At 41.2% G+C, this 21,553-nt stretch overlaps 3 protein-coding genes across 7 annotated transcripts in view; 2 read left to right on the plus strand and 1 right to left on the minus strand.

Moving 5' to 3' along the window:
- The window catches only part of cfap77 (cilia and flagella associated protein 77), a 72,028-nt gene extending 65,941 nt beyond the window's left edge, over nt 1–6,087 (plus strand). Inside the window, exons 5-7 of the mRNA XM_031807510.1 lie at nt 3,207–3,312; nt 3,716–3,817; nt 5,460–6,087. Of these exons, the coding sequence (XP_031663370.1) occupies nt 3,207–3,312; nt 3,716–3,817; nt 5,460–5,582 (331 nt within the window). The 3' untranslated portion in view covers nt 5,583–6,087. The remainder of the gene's footprint in view (nt 1–3,206; nt 3,313–3,715; nt 3,818–5,459) is intronic.
- A 1,412-nt stretch (nt 6,088–7,499) lies between these two features.
- On the plus strand, nt 7,500–12,126 carry barhl1a (BarH-like homeobox 1a). The gene is made up of 3 exons (XM_020476016.2): nt 7,500–8,456; nt 9,537–9,750; nt 10,224–12,126. Exons 1-3 carry the CDS (start codon nt 8,018–8,020, stop codon nt 10,501–10,503), a joined length of 933 nt encoding a protein of 310 aa, XP_020331605.1. The 5' UTR covers nt 7,500–8,017; the 3' UTR covers nt 10,504–12,126.
- A 5,788-nt stretch (nt 12,127–17,914) lies between these two features.
- Nucleotides 17,915–21,553, minus strand: part of ddx31 (DEAD (Asp-Glu-Ala-Asp) box polypeptide 31) — a 55,608-nt gene continuing 51,969 nt past the window's right edge. For 4 of the 5 annotated variants that reach the window (XM_020476038.2, XM_020476032.2, XM_031807535.1 and 1 more), the window contains exon 21: nt 17,925–20,016. In XM_020476038.2, the coding sequence (XP_020331627.1) occupies nt 19,872–20,016 (145 nt within the window). In that variant the 3' untranslated portion in view covers nt 17,925–19,871. Of the gene's footprint in view, nt 20,017–21,553 lie in introns of all 5 variants that reach the window. The other variant, XM_020476026.2, reaches the window with a different exon arrangement.

The raw sequence follows: 21,553 nt of genomic DNA on the forward strand, positions 1-21,553 counted from the left end.
CGATCCCGCTCCAGAGTACAGGCCTTTGTAACGCTCATTCCTTCGACGATAAACGTGAATCCGACCATCACCCCTGGTGAGACAAAACCGCGACTCGTCAGTGAAGAGCACTTTTGCCAGTCCTGTCTGGTCCAGCGACGGTGGGTTTGTGCCCATAGGCGACGTTGTTGCAGGTGATGTCTAGTGAGGACCTGCCTTACAACAGGCCTACAAGCCCTCAGTCCAGCCTCTCTAAGCCTATTGCGGACAGTCTGAGCACTAATGCGGGGATTGTGCATTCCTGGTGTAACTCGGGCAGTTGTTGTTGCCATCCTGTACCTGTCCCGCAGGTGTGATGTTCGGATGTACAGATCCTGTGCAGGTGTTGTTACACGTGGTCTGCCACTGCGAGGATGATCAGCTGTCCGTCCTGTCTCCCTGTAGCCCTGTTTTAGGCGTCTCACAGTACGGACATTGCAATTGATTGCCCTGGCCACATCTGCAGTCCTCATGCCTCCTTGCAGCATGCCTAAGGCACGTTCACGCAGATGAGTAGGGACCATGGGCATCTTAATGTTTGTGTTTTTCAGAGTCAGTAGAAAGGCCTCTTTAGTGTCCTAAGTTTTCATAACTATGACCATAATTGCCTACCGTCTTTAAGCTGTTGGTGTCTTAAAGACCGTTCCACAGGTGCATGTTCATTAATTGTTTATGGTTCATTGAACAAGCATGGGAAACAGTGTTTAAACCCTTTACAATGAAGATCTGTGAAGTTATTTGGATTTTTACGAATTATCTTTGAAAGACAGGATCCTGAAAAAGGGATGTTTTTTTTGTTGCTGAGGTTATATAGTGTGTGGACACCCCTTCAAATTAGTGAATTTGGCTATTTCAGGCACACCCGTTGCTGACAGGTGTATAAAATCAGTAGATTGGCAGTAGAATGGCCTTACTGAAGAGCTCAGCTACTTTCAATGTAGCACCGTCATAGGATGCCACCTTTCCAACAAGTCAGTTGGTCAAATTTCTGCCCTGCTAGAGCTGCCCGGGTCAACTGTAAGTGCTGTTATTGTGATGTGGAAACGTCTAGGAGCAACAATGGCACAGCTGCGTAGTGGTAGGCCACACAAGCTTACAGAACGGGACCACCGAGTGCTGAAGCACGTAGCGCGTAAAAACCGTCTGTTTCCAACTTTGTGTCAACAGTTTGGGGAAGGTGCCTTCCTGTTCAGCATGATAATGTCCCCTGCACAAAGTAGGATCCATACAGAAATGGTTCATCGAGATCTGTGTGGAAAAACTTGACTGGCCTTCACAGAGCACTGACCTCAACCCCTTCAACTCTCTGCACCTTCAACTCTCTGCCTTGTCCAGTCAGTGTGCCCCCTCCACAAAATACAACCGACAGATATTTTTATAAATAATTATGAAAAACCTGGGATTAAAAATGAAGTTTAGTAAATAAAATAAAAATGTACAGGAAAAATCAGAGGGCTCTTGTGCCCCCTATGGGCAAGATGCATCTGTGTATAGTTACAGTAGCCTCAAAATGTGGCTGTGGATGTGTTACTCATTTTAAGGTTGAATATTACATTAGTTTGTAAGCCTTAACTTGGACCTCCCAAGTGGCGCAGCCACCTAAGGCACTGCATCGCAGTGCTAGAGGCGTCACTACATCGCAGTACCAGCGGCGTCACTTATGACCCGGGTTCAATCCCAGAAGGTATCACTACCGGCCGTGATCGGGAGTCCCATAGGGTGATGCACAATTGGCCCAGCGTCGTCTGGGTTAGGGGAGGGTTTGGCCAGGGGGGCTTTACTTGACTCATTGTGCTCTAGCGAATCCTTGTGGTGGGCCGGGCGCTTGTAGGCTGACCTCGGTAGTCAGGTGTTTCCTCCTGCACATTGGAGCGGCTGGCTTCCGGTTTAAGCAGGCGGGTGTTATTAAGAAGCGCAGTTTTGTCGAGTAATGTTTCGGAGGACGCATGACTCGACCTTCGCCTCCCGAGCCCTTTGGGGAGTTGCAGTGATGAGACAAGTTCGAAATTGGGGAGAAAAAGGGGGTAAAAAAAGATATATATTTATGTACTAATATTCCAAAAAAGATCGCCTTAACTTTAGGCTATTTACTGTACTACAAAAGTAATATCCAATTGTGTTTGGTTGACAATGGAACTAAATATTAATATTTAAAGGAGATATTTACATCTCAGCCCATTCTTTAACTTTTATTTTTGGTCGAGTTGGAGACGTGAATCCAACACATAATTAATAGGCTATTTATTGTATTTATTAATTTGGAATAAAGAAAAATACTGGAATTAAAGCGAGACTAATCAGTGACACAGATGAAACAATCCACACAGAAGATGAATCTCCTTGAAATGTTTATATTAGGTTGCGTTGACAACTAAACACATAATTCAATATCACTACATGTTATTACATTTGAAATCAACTGGAGCTTGAAACCCTAGGCCTATTGTATTGTCTATTTTTTTAATATTCTGGATTGAATTGAAACAACAGCTGTTGACTTTGTAAATGCTATATAGGCCTAAATAGCATAATTGATTATACAGTATATGAGTGATAAAGTATGGGCATATTTAATTTGCTTTGTTAAACCTACCCTCTGGCGTGACTTCGATAGCAACAATGAATCTATTTCCCTTTTTTATTCGAGATCCATTCTCAACAATCGTTCTCACCATAGCACATTGGTGATAGCTATGATATCTGTCACTGACTAAGCTGGGCTTGGTTCAAATCCTTGATGGGAAACCAAAGGGTAACTGTAGATAGATTAATTTTCCAGTAGGAGGTACTGAACAGCCTGTTTTTTTCCTCATAGTGGATATAACGTTGAAGATCTGATGTTTTAAAGGTACAAATTAAACACTTTATACAAGATTTGTCTTTGTTGATATTTGGTTACCTTGATGACATAATACTGTGGTTGAAATTTTACCCTCAAAACAACAGTTTTCACTGATTACTTTTTTGAAACCCAATGTGTTTTCCATGTAAATTCCATGTCACAATACGCTGACAAATGACGTTGAAACAATGTTGATTCAACCAGTTTGTGCCAAGTTGGTAGGAAGCAATTTCAGATGCAGCCACATTCACATTTTTCAGCTGCCTCAGAGAAAGACGGCCCTCTTCTAGTGGTCCACTAGGACAGTCAGTCAGGTCAATGTCAATCCTGTGTTTTGTCGTCTCAGGCCATCCACTCCCATCTGTGAGCTGCTGGAGCACAAGTACGCCCAGCGCTGGTTAGAGGAGCAGCAGGCCAAGGAGAGAGCCCTGGAGGAGAGGCAGCTCAACTTGGTGAGATTTGGGGACGAGTGGAGAGGAAAGGAGAGGAGGCTGGTTTAAAGGTAGCCAGGAGCAGTGTTCTCCAGGGTTTGGGTCAATTCCGTTTTTAATTAATGGGGTGGATTCTGAAATTGCATATTGCTTCCTAATGAGCATTTTTCCATTCAAGAATTGAATGTCTATTTACTTCCTTCATTTACTTTATTTAAAACTGAATTGAGCCCAACTCATATGCACTCTGAATCCTGAAGACTGGTACACAAGGAAGGGGTTATATTTTTATATATATTTTTTTAGAACCTGTTTTGGAGAAGCTATTACCAGCAATAGTAGTAAGTCGTACTTGTAGTGGTGGTAGAATAATATTTATATGTTCTATGTATGTCTATCTCTTCTGCCGTGGCTATCCTTGCAGCCTAAACTGGGCCGCATCCAGGAGACACGGACAACTCTGTTGAGGAAGAGTCGGCCGATGCCCGAGTCCACCCCGCTGTGGAAGCTTCCCCGCTTCCAGCAGGTAAAAGCCCAGTAGAGTAACACCACAGCACAGCTACAGGGTCACCAACACTCCAGCCTAGACAACCTAACCAGTATTATTGTAGTTGTTCTATTACCGTGCGTGCCTGTGTGAGTGAGTGAGAGAGGTGTATCCTGGTCTCCTGAAGGCATTTCTACACACAGTCCATAGGGAATCAGTGAGGAATGGAAGGCAAAATAGGGAAGGGGAGCAGAATAAAGAATAGACTGCCTTAGGGGATGTTTATAGTCAAATTTAAGATTTCCTCACCTTCATTTACAACACACAGGCACACGTAGACCCACACACCCTCAGTGATCCCCCTCACTCACCTACTTCATGGCTAGCAGAGGCCTCCAATTAAATCAAAAGTGATGTGTTTTTAGTGGTGTTTTACACTGACAAGTGGGCTATCATTGTGACGGCTCGACCTGTCAGTGAGGCAATAAAAATACTCCATTGACAATGGCCACTGCTTCCAATTATGGGGGAATCAGCCTCCTGCCACGCTAACGATCCACGCGCACACACACACACAGGCTTCCCCACCTAACTTTACTTTCACAATCTTTTCCCATTCCTGCATATATGTTTTTGGTGCAAATTACACACACAAAATGGGGTGGCGTGCTGCCTGGTGGCGAGGTCTGCTTTCTATGCCTGTCAGCTTTAATGAGGCGATTTAAGGTTTATTTTGGCGGCACGCGTACCACTAAAGTCTTTCTTGTCTGACAGCTGACGGTGAAAGGCGAATGTTAACCTTATAAAATACTAAACAATCCTCAGTATTTTCTGTCGAGTAGAATTTCTGATTGCTCCGAGTTCGACATTTGCATCCCTGACTTTTCCGGCATGCTCCGTGTTTCATCTGCTCATAATTTGTTTGTTTGTGTTGTCATTTTTTTCTTTTGCTTCTCTCAATTCTATCTTTGTTGAATCGCTTGTTTTTTCTCCCCCGTTTCAATAAGATACTATGGTTCCACAGGATACATGGTTTCATACCAAACAAAGACAACATAATAAATAAGTAAATATTTAAATAAACAAATGACACAGGCAAAAAGTTACTGTACTTTTTTCTTGCTTGTAGATTTGATAAGGGAACTGATAGGAGCTGTTTTCTCTGTATTTGAAGCATCTTACAAGCAATTTGCAACATGTCAAATGTAAGAAAAAAGTGTGTACTTGCAGGATTAACTGGCAGTCCATATCTGAGAACAACTTTTATTCCAAATTCTAAATGTATTTTATACAGTACTCTTCCACAATCCATACACAGAAATCTAAATGCCTGGAAGAAAGAGTGAGAAGAGCCAGTGGAGATGCATTAGATGTACTCCTCAAACTCTCCATCAAATCTTTCAGTGGTACTCAAACATTGGAGTTAATCCACATGGCAGGTCCCTTTCATTTTGTTTCCAGTGTTGAGCCCTATCTGGCAGGATGGATTGATCAAAGAGCTCAGAGTCATATCTGTATATACACAAGAGTTTCCTACATATCTCTATATAAAACATTGCCATATAAGACTGGGCCAAGTCAAACTCACCATAACATATCTCTATATAAAACTGGTCAAACTAACCCTGTCATATCTATTTACAAGCCAAACTCACCATCACTGTTCGTCTCTTACCTGCAGGTTGGCCCAGCTCTGGACACCTTCCGGGATCCATATGCTAGAAAGAAGGCCTTCAATGCACACTTCTCAGACTCCGTGGCACGGACAGGACAGCTGGGCCAGGGAACCTACACTGTGGGCTAAAACATACATAGAGAAGAGTCTATGTAGTAACTGTTGGGGTAGGGAGTAGGGGGGCAAAGTCTTATTTTCCAACCAGCCTTAATCAAATTGCTCTCAGATGCAATCAACCTAATATATATATATATATATATAACGCATACTGACAATATTATTATCATGGGATTTTACTGATTTCTACAACTCCTCAATTACAGATTGTACTTTGAGTTTGTTGGCAAAAAAACAGATATTGTACTTCCGGCCGGACTTACACTGTTACCACCACAAGGATTTGTAATATAATGTTTGTAGACTACACTACTCTTTAACTCAGCGAGAAGGTAAAGTACAAAACACTCCAATGCTATGAATATGTGTTCCAGGAAAAATAAAGGAAAAATATTTTAAGTTATTCAAATATGCTAATATTGCTTCACTTTTCACTGTTTGTTATTAGGTCATAGCTTGGCTATAAATCTTTTTCTCGGGTTGTGTTCCAAGTATAAAACATTTAATGGAAAAGCCAGACTGATTTAGGGTCATTTATTTCAATAAATTCATATATTCTATTTTCTGTTTGTTTGCCTACATAGAAAAGAATATGTTTTCTATGTTAATTCGCATAATATAAGGAAAACCACAACCTATACATATGGTACAACACTATATGTATACTGAACAAAAAAGCAACATGCAACAATATCATCGATTTTACTGATTTACTGTACATGTAAGGAAATCAGTCATTTGAAAATTAAATAGGCCCTCATCTATAGATTTAATGACTGGGCAGTGGCGCAGCCATGAGTGGGCCTGGGAGGGCATAGGCCCACTCACCTGGGAATCAAAATGAGTTTATCAGAATTGGTTTCCCACACAAAAAGGACTATTACAGACAGACATACGCCTCAGTTTCATCAGCTGTCCGGCTGGCTGGTCTCAGATGATCCCGCAGGTGAAGAAGCCGGGTGTGGAGGTCCTGGGCTGGCGTGGTTACATGTGGTCTGCAGTTTTGAGGCTGGTTGGAAGTAATAGCCATATTCTCTAAAACAATGTAAAACGGGTTATGGTAGAAAAGTTAACATTACATTCTCTGGCAACAGCTCTGGTGGACATTCCTGCAGTCAGCATGCCAATTGCACACTCTTCAAAACTTGAGACATCTGTGGCATTGTGTTATTTCATCTTATGAAACCAACACTTTACATGTTGCGTATTTATTTTTGTTCAGTACATATAGCTGACACTCCCAAACTCGCTCCACAGCAACCCTAGTAGATGAGCTGAGCACAACTGCAGATCCAAGTCAAAGCAATATTATAAAGGGCGTCACGCTGCTTGCTAAGCCATACCGCTTTCTCCCGAGCTAGCTCATACCAAGATGAGAAACTCAGGACCTCTGCCTCACAAATACACATGACAGGCCTCTTGAAGCATTCTAACCTGTTGCGCAACTGCAGGCTAAGGAGTGAGTTTCATAGATCCTCATCTGCTACATCTCCTTAAATATCAGACTGGGAAGAACTGACATTCACGCCCCCCCCCCCCCCCCCCCCATTATACCTACACCTAACATTCCAATTCAACAAATATGAATATGTACACATTGAAATACATATTTCTGCAGTGGCAAGAAGTGAAAAAATAAACAACCCGGTTAGACATGGATTACCAAGGAAAAGCTACATCTAGGTTACCAGAGGACTATTGCCAGCGTTGGTAAAGGTGTTATGAATCAGTGTGGAAAATATCTGTACAGGAGATATAATTTATGATGCCCAAGCCAAATATCTGTATCATATTTACAGTAATGAGGGGTGAGATGAAACAGGGTGGTAGTGGTTGAATCCACCCTTCCCCCACTCCTCCTCCCCTCAGTTATCACCAAAACCTCTCTGAGCCAATGGGCTCAGGGCATTGTTAGAGACACCTTTAAAAGCTGACAATTGTGCTTTAGTTGAGAACAGGGTCACTAGGGGACTTTGTGTATTATTTTATGTTTGCCTGGGGCCACAACATCAACCATATACAGTACCAGTAAACCCATCATGTTGGTTCGTGTCGTCAGTGTCTCCCGGTTTCCTCAAAGGCAGGACGTGACTGCAGACTGCATGGACTTAAAGACTGGTGCTGAAATGAACTCGCTAACTGGTTGAGGTCCTTCCCTTACAGGGGAAGTTTACTCTACAAAACATGAGGAATTAGGCTATTATTAACCTAGGATATTTTTTTTTTGGGGGGGGGGGGGTGAATAGCATACAGTGTCGTTTTCAGAACATATACATATATTTCTACAGGCACGCGGCAGTAAAACGCGTAGGCCTAATGACGGAAAGTGGATAAAAACAAACTGCCTGGTCAAAGTTGTTTCGGGATTTTCCAACTGGACAGTTGACTTGGTCTCAAATTGTAGTTTAAAAGTACGAAATTACCCAGTTGCCCTGTTCATATTTATCATGGAGGTCTCCACAAACGGGTCGAGTTTTGGTGTTGACTCTCTGCTGTCTCACAGACCAGCAAGCCCACACTTTTTGAAAGGAGACAGTTCGATCGAAAAATGCCGGTCTCCGCTGGAGTTAAGCCCGAGGTCCGTCCTGGAAAGCGGCTGCTCATCTCCCCTCTCCCCGCGACTGGAGTCTGTCGAAGATGCAATGCACAGACATGATTTTGCACTGGCGTCCTCGCTACAGCATGGGCAACTGCCCCAGCCACGGACAGTCGCATCATCTTTTCTTATTCGGGATATTCTTGCAGACTGTAACAAACCACTTGCAGCATGTGCCCCATACAAGAGTCATGAACATCCCATGCCAGACTCCGAGCATTTTGAGTCCAAAATAGCGGACGACTTTATGGATAAAATCCACAACTCGTCCTCGGAAAATGAATACAAAGGTAAGCTTTATTACTTGACAGTCCATAAAACAAGTTCACAGTGAGTTAATCGCTCATATAGACGGCTATTTTAAGAATTTTCAAATTATGATAGGCCTATAAATAGCCGAATGTCTGATAAATTAAAGAAAAAAACGTTCATTAAAATAAAATAGGCTATCATATTAGTTCATCAATTATGAAGACATTAGGCATATAGCCCAATACCCTTGAATTGTAGGCCTACTTTCTATACATTAGTATTTATATTGAGAAAATCAAATTGCGCGCCCATTTAACTGCCTTTAAAGCCACTTACTTTGAAAATGCAAACAGAAAAAATCTAAATAGTCCTATATGATGATTTGTTCAATAAGGCCTTTAAGCGTAAACAATGTATCCAGCGTGGTTAATTGACGATGGTTGCAGCTAACATAAATATGATAATAATAATGTAATTTAACTAGGACTATTATAGGCCACTTTAATATTATAGACCGTTCCTTATTTGTGATCAACCTGAAAGTGTGTGCGTCAAACCATCATCTCATCCTTACATTGACCAATATAAATGTAGGGGGCCTAATAATGCCTATGATTACTGGTTTTCATTTCATGGATGAGTGGTGTTTCGTATATCAGATTGTCTCCCTCTCTCTCTAGTAGGTTTATCTTCCACCGATACATCCAATTGTTCGGGGATTGGCTGCAATTTGTCTACCTGATAATCAGATTTGTAACCTGAGGATCTTGTCAGCTCTATATTTCGGGTTTATCCACGGTCCTGTGAAGTCGCGCCAGTCAGTTGACTGGTTTCCATCCCTTGTGGATCAATTAACTGGATTATTGTACTCCCTGAGAATCAGATCTGCCCATATAAAAAACAGTTTTCGCGCTTCACATATCCACTGTGCAATAACCATGGAAACAACCGATATATTTTATGTGGCAGTTATAGGCCTATAGCCTAAGAAATCCCTATCCAATCATAACCATGATTTTAGGCCAACCGGAAAATGTGCAGGTCAAAATTATATGCTTTTGATTCTGGTTATATTTTGGTCATGTATCTAATTGTAAATACATGTTCATTAATTTTAGCGCGAGACCGTGACATGGACAGCAGCAGAGACAGTCCGTCGTCTCGGCTGAAGAAGCCCCGGAAAGCTCGAACCGCTTTCAGTGATCACCAGCTGGCCCAGCTCGAGCGCAGCTTCGAAAGGCAGAAATATCTGAGTGTGCAGGACAGAATGGAGTTGGCAGCTTCGCTCAACCTCAGCGACACTCAGGTCAAAACTTGGTACCAGAACAGACGGTGAGTTGCAAGACAGATCGAAACCGTAATTTGTAATTAATGTAAGTAGGTCTAGTTATTAGATTCAGCCACTCAAAAATGTTATTACAAACATATCGTTTTTGCTAAGTCCTCCCATATCGTTGTGAAGAAATTACACGTAACACAATTACGGACAATACATGAATACATGCATAATCAATTACTTGCATTCTGTATCAATAATTTAAGTGACGTGCTGATATTACACAATTGCTATAATTATTATTTACCCATAAAATGGCTGTCAACTGTGAGGAGATTTGACATATTTTCCCCCTAATGTAGCTACATTGTTTATTTAATAAACAGGTCTGTTGGGTGAGTAAAGTAGGCCTATTCTGGGTAACATCTAATTCTATTTCCTCCTGCTTGTTATAATTGCAGATAACGATGGCCAATAAATTGTACCTATAGCTTGATTTTGTTCTCTAAACCCTCATTTTCCTTTTTAGAACGAAATGGAAGCGCCAGACCGCGGTTGGACTGGAATTGTTGGCCGAAGCTGGCAACTACTCGACTCTTCAAAGAATGTTTCCCTCGCCATATTTTTACTCACAAAGTATGGTTTCGAACCTAGATTCCACAGCGGGCTTATATCTGTACAGAGGACCCTCGGCACCACCACCTATCCAGCGTCCGCTGTTTCCACGAATCCTCCTCCATGGTCTTCAGGGAGGCGGGGAGCCGCTCTCCTCTCTATCTGGGGTCCTCCCTCGACCTACACATCGATGAACGGACATAGCTGTCAGCAGCCACGCAAGCTCCTCGCTGACAAACAAATGGGACTGCACATGAACAAAATTACATGACTTTGAAAGTCGAAACTTTTATTTGGGTCGATATTTGTGAAATGTAGTGAACAGTTTGGCTTTAGGGGAAAAATGACAAATAAACATGTCTGTAGGCCAATGTGTAGGCTAATTGAACATGGTGTGTTTCAGAGCGGGCCTTCATATTTTTTTAGGCTGACGAATAGGCTCTTTTATCAACGTGGAATTATTGGATTGAGGCCAAAATGCTATTTTGTGTTAGCACAAATTTGGGTCTGGATTACATTTGTTTTGCTGAAATTATGCGTTAGAGCTGGCAAAGGCAATCTTCCCACATTTGCGTATACTGCATCCACGATAAACGCTGCAACGCCGCCCCCATCGGAAATTAGCTTTACATTTCGATCACGCAATCTGTAACGTTTAAGCGATACTGTTTTTAGAGAATAACGGCTCTATTCAAACAAAACCAAAATTAACACGTGGTTATAGCCTATGTTTATAACAATATATATGTCCATGATAATTGCAAATAATGGAGATGTGGGGACCTACATTCCAGATTTAATTCAATTATGATATTCACTTTTCGTTCCGCTCAAATTGGACGACCAATATGGGGCAACAGTGAAACATTTTGAACATGAAAGATAGTCTTATTTGAAATTGTTCGCGCAATGTCATGTGGTTGTTTCAAAGTATCCTATCCCAGTTAAAGCCAAAACATGGGGATGTATTTACGTTTTTTAAATGTATAAATACGTTCTACGAAAATTACCCTTCACTCAAAATATGTGGTCGAAAGAAGATTTAGTACAGTCAGCCTAGACTGAGTTTTCATTTTATTAGGCCCGTTTAACTTTTATTTTGACAGGGAGTCACGATTAGCCAATCAATGGGCACAGAATTGCACACTGGCCTCTATAAGGATTAAATTAAATTAAGGAATCATTAGAAATGAAAGAAAACGTGGCCTAGGGTGGTCTAGCAGTCTAGCGCTGCCTCTGGTGCACAAAACAACCCCAGATAGGTGCTGTGAAATGTGTTGTTTTACATGGTCAGCCATAGTAGTAGGAGGAGTGTGTGTGTGTATATATATATATATATATATATATACACACACACACACACACACACACAGTTGGAATAATACTGTGAAATTGGTAAAATGATAATGCCCTTTTATTGTAAGTTAAATTAAGTGGGAACGGTCAGGAATGGTGTGTTGACAAACATAACTCTTAAAATATAGCCTACATGTCAAATAAAAATGTAGGCGAATTTGACAATTAGCTGTCAAATTAATTTCAGATTTGGTCAAAATGTATGTTTTGCAGAAGGCTACCTATAGCCTGCATTTTACACTTGATTTAAGTTGCAAAATCTAATTCCAATTCCAATCAAGTGTTCAAATCTAAAATGCACTTGGTTGAGAGCTGAAACTTTACAAAATTCTTGTTCATTTCTAAACCACACAGAGAATTAAAGTAATCCCATAGAAATACAGTTGAAGTCGGAGTCTTTAAAAATCATTTTTCAACCACTCCACACATTTCTTGTTAATTAACAAACTATAGTTTTGGCAAGTCGGTTAGGACATCTAATTTGTGCATGACACAAGTCATTTTTCCAACACTTGTTTACATACAGATTATTTCACTGTATCACAATTTCAGTAGGTCAAAAGTTTACATGCACTAAATTGACTGTGCTTTTAAACAGCTGGGAAAATACCAGAAAATGTCGTCATGGCTTTAGAAGCTTCTGATAGGCTAATTGACATAATAAAGAGTCAATTGGAGGTGTACCTGTGGATGTATTTCAAGGCCTACCTTCAAACTCAGTGCCTCTTTGCTTGATATCATTGGAAAATCAAAAGAAATCAGCCAAGATTGTAGACATCCACAAGTCTGGTTCATCCTTGGGAGCAATTTCCAAACACCTGAAGGTACCATGTTCATCTGTACAAACAATAGCACGCAAGTATAAACACCATGGGACCATGCAGCCATCATAACGCTCAGGAAGGAGACGCGTTCTGTCTCCTAGAGATGAATGTACTTTGGTTCAAAAAGTGCAAATCAATCCCAGAACAACAGCAAAGGACTTTGCGAAGATGCTGGAGGACATAGGTACAAAAGTATCTATATCCACAGTAAAACAAGTCCTATATCGACATAACCTGAAAGGCCCCTCAACGAGGAAGAAGCCACTGCTTCAATACCGCCATAAAAAAGCCAGACTACGGTCTGCAACTTGGGGACAAAGGTGGTACTTTTTGGAAAAATGTCCTCTGGTCTAATGAAACAAAAATATAACCTTTTGGCCATAATGACTATCGTTATTATGTTGGGAGGAAAAAGGGGGAGGCTTGCAAGCCGAAGAATACCATCCCAACCATGAAGCATGGTTGTGGGCGTGCTTTGCTGCAGGAGGGACTGGTGCACTTTACAAAATAAATGGCATCATGAGGGAAAATGAAGTGGATATATTGAAGCAACATCTCAAGACATCAGTAGGAAGTTAAAGCTTAGTCGCTAATGGGTCTTCCAAATGGACAATGACCCCAAGCATACTTCCAAAGTTGTGGCAAAATGGCTTAAGGACAACAAAGGCAAGGTATTGGAGTGGCCAATACAAAGCCCTGACCACAATCCTATAGAAAATGTGTGGGCAGAACTGAAAAGGCGTGTGCGAGCAAGGAGGCCTACAAAACTGACTCAGTTACACCAGCTCTGTCAGGAAGAATGGGCCAAAATTCACCCAACTGCTTGTGGAAGGCGATCCTAACTGACCTAAGGCAGGGAATTTTTTACTCTGATTAAATGTCAGGAACTGTGAAAAACTGAGTTTAAATGGATTTGGCTAAGGTGTATGTAAACTTCCAACATCAACTGTAGGTCTAATCAATAGTTACAAACCCACTTGTAATTGCTTAAAACGAATTGTCAATATGGCAGTAGTTGTAGGCTATAACTAATGTTGTGGCGGACCATCTGAACAGCTGACATTATTTGTCAACAATAGATTTTCCAAACAATTAGTCAACAAAATATTGAATGAGTGATTATCAATGACTCCCCAACCCGGCTAGAAAGCTACTCTACCTGGTGATTGGTGAAATTCAAGCCAACCAAACTTGTGAAATGGCCCCCAACGATTAAAATAAAAAGACAATGTGTTTTGGTTAGAAGTGAACAAATTAGGGATGGATCAAAATGTACATAATGGGTACTTGAAGGAAAATGGGAGAGGGTCGTGCTTTTTCAATTTCAGTCAAGGGGAGGGTTTAGTATTTTCTAAATCTAGTCCAGGGGAGGGTCATGTAATTTGTAATCGATTAAATATCAACATTTCTTAGTGTTTTAGAATTACTTGCATTACTTACTTGCAATTCAACAGCTCAGACACAAGACGTATGTGGCAGGGTCTAGTCAATCATGGATTACAAAACGAAAACCAGCTCCGTCGCGGATACCGACGTCTTGCTCCCAGACAAACTATACAACTTCTCTGCTCGCTTTGAGGACAATACAGTGCCATTGACACGGCCCGATACTACAATCTGCTGTGAGGGCTCTTCTTCACTGCAGCCAACGTGAGTAAAACATTTAAACGCGTTAACCCTCGAAGACTGTCGGCCCAGACAGCATCCCTAGCCGCGTCCTCAGAGCATGCTCAGACCAGCTGGCTGGTGTGATTATGAACATAATCAATCCCTATCCCAGTCTGCTGTTCCCACATGCTTCAAGAGGGCCACCATTGTTCCTGTTCCCAAGAAAGCTAAGGTAACTGAGCTAAACGACTATCGCCCCGTAGCACTCAATTCAGTCATCATGAAGTGCTTTGAGAGACTAGTCAAGGATCATATCACCTCCAACCTACCCGACACCCTAGACCCACTCCAATTTGCTTTACCGATCCAATAGGTCCACAGATGATGCAATCACACTGCACACTACCCTAACCCATCTGGAAAAGAGGAATACCCATGTAAGAATGCTGTTCATCGATTACAGATCAGTATTTAACACCATAGCACCCTCCAAAGTCGTCATTAAGCTTGAGACCCTGGGTCTTGACCCCGCCCTGTGCAACAGGGTCCTGGACTATCTGACGGCCGCACCCAGGTGGTGAGGGTAGGAAACATCTCCACCCCGCTGATCCTCAACACTGGGGTCTCACAAGGGTGAGTTCTCAGTCCTCTCCTGTACTCCCTGTTCACCCTTGACTGCGTGGCCATGCATGCCTCCAGCTCAATCATAAAGTTTGCAGACGACACTACAGTGGTAGGCTTGATTACCAACAATGACGAGGTGAGGGCCCTCTGAGTGTGGGGTCAGGAAAATAAACTCACACTCAATGCCAACAAAACAAAGGAGATGATCGTGGACTACAGGAAACAGCAGAGGGTGCACCCCCCTATCCACATCGACGGGACAGTAGTGGAGAAGGTGGAAAGTTAAGTTCCTCGGCGTACACATTCACGGACACACTGAAATGGTCCACCCACACAGACAGTGTGGTGAAGAAGGCACAACAGTGCCTCTTCAAGCTCTGGAGGCTGAAGAAATTTGGCTTGTCACCAAAACCCCTCAAACTTTTACAGATGCACATTCGAGAGCATCCTGTCGGGCTGTTTCACCGCCTGGTACAGCAACGGCTCCGCCCACAATTGTAAGGCTCTCCAGAGGGGAGTGAGGTCTGCACAACGCATCACCGGGGGAAAACTACCTTCCCTCCATGAAACCTACACCACCCAATGTCACAGGAAGGCCAAAAAGATCAAGGACAACAACCACCCAAGCCACTGCCTGTTCACCCCGCTATCATCCAGAAGGCGAGGTCAGTACAGGTGCATCAAAGCTGGGACCGAGAGACTGAAAAACAGCTTCTATCTCAAGGCCATCAGATTGTTAAACAGCCACCACTAACATTGAGTGGCTGCTGCCAACACACTGACTCAAATCTCTAGCCACTTTAATAATTAGATGTAATAAAAGTATCAGTAGTCACTTTAAACAATGCCACTTTATATAATGTTTACAAATCCTACATTACTCATCTCTTATGAATATACTGTAGTCTATACCATCTTGCCTATGCCGTACACACATCCATTTATATGTATATATTCTTATTCATTCCTTTATAGTCAGAACTAGAAGGACAAGCATTTCGCTACACTCACATTAACATCTGCTAAACATGTGTATGTAATCAATAAAAGTTTATTTGATCTCTGATTCTCCGCTGGGTGCGCAATATCAAGTGCGCCTATAGGCTATTTAGTGTGGTTTCAATCAAAATATTTTTTTATTTTACCTTTATTTTACTAGGCAAGTCAGTTAAGAACAAATTCCTATTTTCAATGACAGCCTAGGAACAGTGGGTTAACTGCCTGTTCAGGGGCAGAACAGCAGATTTTGTACCTTGTCAGCTCGGGGATTTGAACTTGCAACCTTTCGGTTAACTATCAGCAGCTAGTCCAATGCTCTAACCACTAGGCTACCCTGTCGATCCATAGCCTATAGACTACAAAGTGCCTGCTTGGAGAAACAAAGAGTAAAGTTATATTTCTAAGATAGCTGCTGGGATGGTGTAAATAAAACTAGGCTGCATTACGCACTGCAATGGACATTAGAACCCTGGGCCCCGGCCTGCTCTCCTCTTGCTGATCAAAAAATTGTGTGTGCTGCCTAACAAATGGCTGTGCTGTGTAGGCCTACGGTGGCAGTTCAGGAGTCAAAGGCTTCTTCCGAAAATAATTTTGGATTATGCCTAGTCCTAAAAATCTTGCGTGTGGACTAGCCTATAGCCTATGTTCTGTTCAGTTCGAAAAAGAGAGCATTAACATGAGGACAGGTCAACCTTGATAGCTTGCTACTACTATAATTTATTTAATTAAAAACAATATACAATGCATTCAGAAAGTATTCAGACCCTTGGAGTTTTTCCACATTTTGTTATGTTACAGCCTTATTCTAAAAGGGATTAAGTTCGTTTTTCAATCTACACACAATACCCTATAATGACAAAGCAAAAATAGTTTTTTAAAAGTTGGCAAATATATAAAAATGTAAAAACCCGGAAATATCACATTTAAATAAGTATTCATACCGTTCACTAAGTACTTTGTTGAAGCACCTTTGGCAGCGATTACAGCCTTCGAGTCTTCTTGGGTACGACGCACAAACTTGGCACACATGTGTTTGGAGAGTTTCTCCCATTCTTCTCTACAGATCCTCTAAAGCTCTGTCAGGTTGGATAAAGGCCTGCATTTAAGCCTGATTGTTGGAGTGCTGCAGAGATAGTGGTCTTTCTGGAAGGTTCTCCCATCTCCACAGAGGAACACTAGAGCTCTGTCAGAGAGACCATCGGGTTCTTGGTCACCTCCCCGACCAAGGCCCTTCTCCTCCGATTGCTCAGTTGGCAGGGCGCCCAGCTCTTGGAAGAGTATTGGTGGTTCCAAACTTCTTCCATTTAAGAATCGTGGAGGCCACTGTGTTCTTGGGGACCTTCAAATGCTGCAGAAATGTTTTGGTACCCTTCCTCAGATCTGTGCCTCGACACAATCCTGTCTCAAAGCTCTACAGACAATTCCTTCGACCTCGTGGCTTGGTTTTTGCTCTTACATGCACTGTCAACTGTGGGACTTTATATACAGGTGTGTGCCTTTTCAAATCATGTCCAATCAATTGAATTTACCACAGGTGGCCTCCACGCTGCAGAAACATCTCAAGGATGATCAATGGAAACAGGATGCACCTGAGCTCCATTTAGAGTCTCATAGCAAAGGGTCTGAATACTTATGAAAATAAGGTCTCTTATTTCTAATACATCTGCAACAATGTCTAAAAAACAGGTTTTGCTTTTTCATTATGGGGTAGTGTGTGCAGATTGTATTTTAGAATAAGGCTGTAACATAACATTTTTGAAAATGGAAGGGGCCTGAATACTTTCCGAATGCACTGAATTTCTTACCCATGATGTAGACCTATTTATCAGAGTTATTGACCTCACAATAAGCCAGATTCTAGTAACTTACATTGTGGTGCTGAAACTTGAAGCATCAGCCATGGCACAATCAATCGGAAATGAACAGCTGATGGTGCTGAAAGTAGGCAAATGCGAGTAGGCATAATTCATTTCAAACCTCTTCAATTTAATTAGACTAACAACAAGAGGGATGTGTGTTGGAGCCTATTTCTTCCTATTTAATAAGAGGTAGGCCTACCTTTGTGACACACAGAATTAGGTTGTAGGCTGCTATATCCATAGATATGTCGGTCAATTCCTCCACCCTCAATGCACTCTAAACAACAGCCCTTGATTGACACAGAGGTAGGCCAAGTGAAGACCAAGACTTGAAATGAGCAGGTATGCCATAGGTCTTTTTATTAAAGAAAATGGCAAAAAGCACAGGCCAACCCCTTGTTTGTCAGCAGTTAAAGTTTGCATCGGTAGACCGACTGGTGGAAAAGGTCTACATCGGTAGTCCGACTGTCTGTGGTTGAAATGTAAGACTAAGTTTTGAAAGTACCATGCTCAGATTCCTAATGACATATCAGATTTTATTATTTGCCAGACAGGGACAGTTTCATTACAAACAAGACACACTGATTAGGCATTGGATAAATATGATAAGATGAACACATAGGTCTCTCTCTGTCCATTCTTAGCCTGTCATTTCAGTAATTTGTGTAGTATTACAAAAGATTCTGCTAAAATTGCAGAATTGAACTTTGATACATATGAAAATAAAATACCTGTATAGCATACCAATCAACCAACCATAGAGGCAGGTAGCCTAGTGGTTAGAGCGTTGGGCCAGTACCCGAAATGTTGCTGGATCGAATCCCAAGCTGACAAGGCAAAGAAATCTGTCATTCTGCCCCTGAACAAGGCAGTTAACCCACTGTTCCCCGGTAGGCTGTCATTGTATATAAGAACTGACTTGCTTAGTTAAATAAAGGTGTTTAAAAAAGCCTATTTGTAAGACTGTATTCACCTGGAAAAAGTAGCAATGTAAAAACATGTGAAAAGTATTTTTTTAAAGATCACACTTGTAATTTTCTTTTGTTTTATCGGAACATGATGTCATATTCACTGAGTATACCAAACATTAGGAACACCTTCCTAATATAGAGTTGCTTTTGACAGTTGTGTCAAGTAAGCTTGGATGTCCTTTGGGTGGTGGCGCATTCTTGAGCCACATGGAAAAAGGTTAAGCATTAAAAAAAACAGCAGCGTTGCAGTTCTTGACATCAACCAGTGCGCCCGGCACCCACCATACCCAGTTCAAAAGGCACTTCAATATTTTGTCTGGCCCATTCATCCACTGAATGGCTCACATACACAATCCCTGTCTCAATTGTATAAAGGCTTAAAAATCCTTCTTTAACTTGTCTCCTCCCCTTCATCTACACTGATTGAAGTGACTTCAATAAGGGATCATAGCTTTCACCTCTCATGTCATGGAAAGAGCAGGTGTTCTTAATGTTTTGTATACTTATGATTTCTGACATTCGGAAACATTTTAGATCGCATGAATGCATTTTGTTTCATTACCTTTATCACTTTCCATGATCTGGGTTTATTTTATGAAACAAATTCAACACCAAACATGTATTTTCAAAATTGAAAATGTTAATTTAAAGTCATATCCACACAGATGTATACCAACATTCCTATCGATGCAGTAGCTGAAAATACAATTCTGACATTCTGGAGAACCATACTCTTTTCATGAAACGGTGACATACTAAACTTGTGTCAACGTGATAGACCATGGTGCGTGGCTCACCATACAATTCATTATAAAATAATACACACAACCTGAGACTGTCAGTCTGTTCTGAACTGCTAAAGAAAAACACTATATTCACTATGTCAACTTCTGGTGCCCCATACTTGGGGGTTTTGTGTCAAGCACGGCTCTGGGATCAATTCTGTAGACACACAGTGATTGTGCAAAGGTAGAGGGTTAAACCGTTATGTTAAGGATGGAATTCACCCATCCTTAATTAAGCTACACAACCAGCACAATCACAAATCAACCCCTAGAACCCCTTCACCCGTTCTAGGTGCACCATTTTAGATGAGAAGATACTGGGCGTAATGAATATCAAATGACAGATACTCCACCTAATCTAAAAAAAGAAAAGAGAAAAAAAGGGCTAGGTGGAGTTTTACCTTTTCAACTATAATTTGATCGGTTTAGATCTATGAGGGGCCGTCACAAACATGTCTAGACTATACCTGCTAGGGACAAGAGATTGGTTTAGGAGTTAGGAGAGCTGTCCTGGGTGAGTGGGGATAACCTTTCAGCTATTCCACTCGGTCCTCCTCTCCATTGGCTTGGCTTTTCTTCTTCTTCTTCTTTTTGGCTGCGGAGTCTCCATCAATCCCGCTGGCATATTCGGAGCGCGTGAGACTGGCCACCCGCTCTTCAATGCTAAACTTCTTGAGAGGTCTGAGGGGAGAGAGCATAGGATGCAGCAGCTTCATTAGACAAGCAGTCCCTAATATACCAATTGGTAAAACATGAACACTCAAATCTCAACTTCAGAGCCGGATATACATCAGAGCACGCAACATAACATTGTACTGTCGACACTCGGTTGTTTATATTAAAATTGTTTCATTAAATCCTTTCAGACTGGAAAAACCCCAAGGCTTGATGGCATACCGGTAGAGGTATATCAAGTATTTTTTGATATACTAAAAGCTCCATTGTTAGATTGTTTTAACTACTCCTATAGAAATGGTGGTCTGTCAGGTTCTCAGCAGGAAGGTCTGATTTCTCTATTATTAAAACAAGACCCAGATGGCAAATATAAAGACCCGGTCTATCTAAAAAAAAAAAAACTGGAGGCCCCTTACACTTCAATGTTGTGATGCAAAAAAATACTAGCAAAATGCATAGCACTCAAAATTAAAAGGGTTTTTACCAGGTATTGTTTATCCTGATCAGACAGGTCTCTTACATGGATGATACACTGGAGATAAAATACGACAACTACTATAAATAATAGAACATCATGAAACATATAAGCCAGGAATGGTATTTATAGCGGATTTTGAAAAGGCATTTGATAAAGACTGGATTTTTTTCAATTTCGGTAATTATCTTATAAAACGGGTAAAAATTATGTATAGCAACCCCAGGTGTAAAATAGTAAATAACGGCTACTTCTCAGAGAGTTTTGAATTGTCAAGAGGTGTTAAACAAGGGTGTCCGCTGTCACCATATCTATTCGTTATAAAATCAGATCCAATAACATTAGAGGATTAGAAATGCAAGGCTTAAAAACAAAGGTGTCCATGTATGCCGATGACTCAAGTTTTATGTTAAGTCCGCAAGATAGATCCCTGCAATGTCTCATTCAAGATCTAGAGAACTTTTCTGTACTCTCTGGACTAAAACCTAAATATGATAAGTGTACAATATTACATATCGGATCCTTTTACATTACCTTGCAGCTTACCTATAAAATGGGCTGATGATGAAGTAGACATACTCGGTATTCATATCACAAAATATATAAATAAGCTCTCCAATGAATTTCAATTGAAAACTTGTAAAAATAGACAAGATCCTGCAACCATGGAGAGGTAAATACCTGTCTATGTATGTAAAAATTGCCCTGATTAACTCCTTAGTCATATCAGTTTACTCACTTAAGGCACTGCCCTACTGCTGCTGATTCGTTTTTCAAATCATATGAGCAAAAAATATTTAGCTTTATCTGGGATGCTAAACCAGACAAAATAAAACATGTCTATCTATATAATGAATATGAATTGTGTGGGTTGAGATTAAATAAAAGCACTAAACCTCTAAAAGCTTCACTTACTCAAAAGTTTTACTTGAACCCTAAATGGTTCTCGAATAAGTTAAAGAAAAGCTCATCTATTGTTTAAAAATGGCCTTTTTGCCTTTGTGTAGATTTCCATGTCTCATTTTCGATTATTTGAAAATGATACTTTTTTCAAAGTATCTCTCTTTC

The sequence above is a fragment of the Oncorhynchus kisutch genome, linkage group LG3 (genome assembly GCF_002021735.2).
Source record: "Oncorhynchus kisutch isolate 150728-3 linkage group LG3, Okis_V2, whole genome shotgun sequence".
Classification (NCBI taxonomy): Eukaryota; Metazoa; Chordata; class Actinopteri; order Salmoniformes; family Salmonidae; genus Oncorhynchus; species Oncorhynchus kisutch.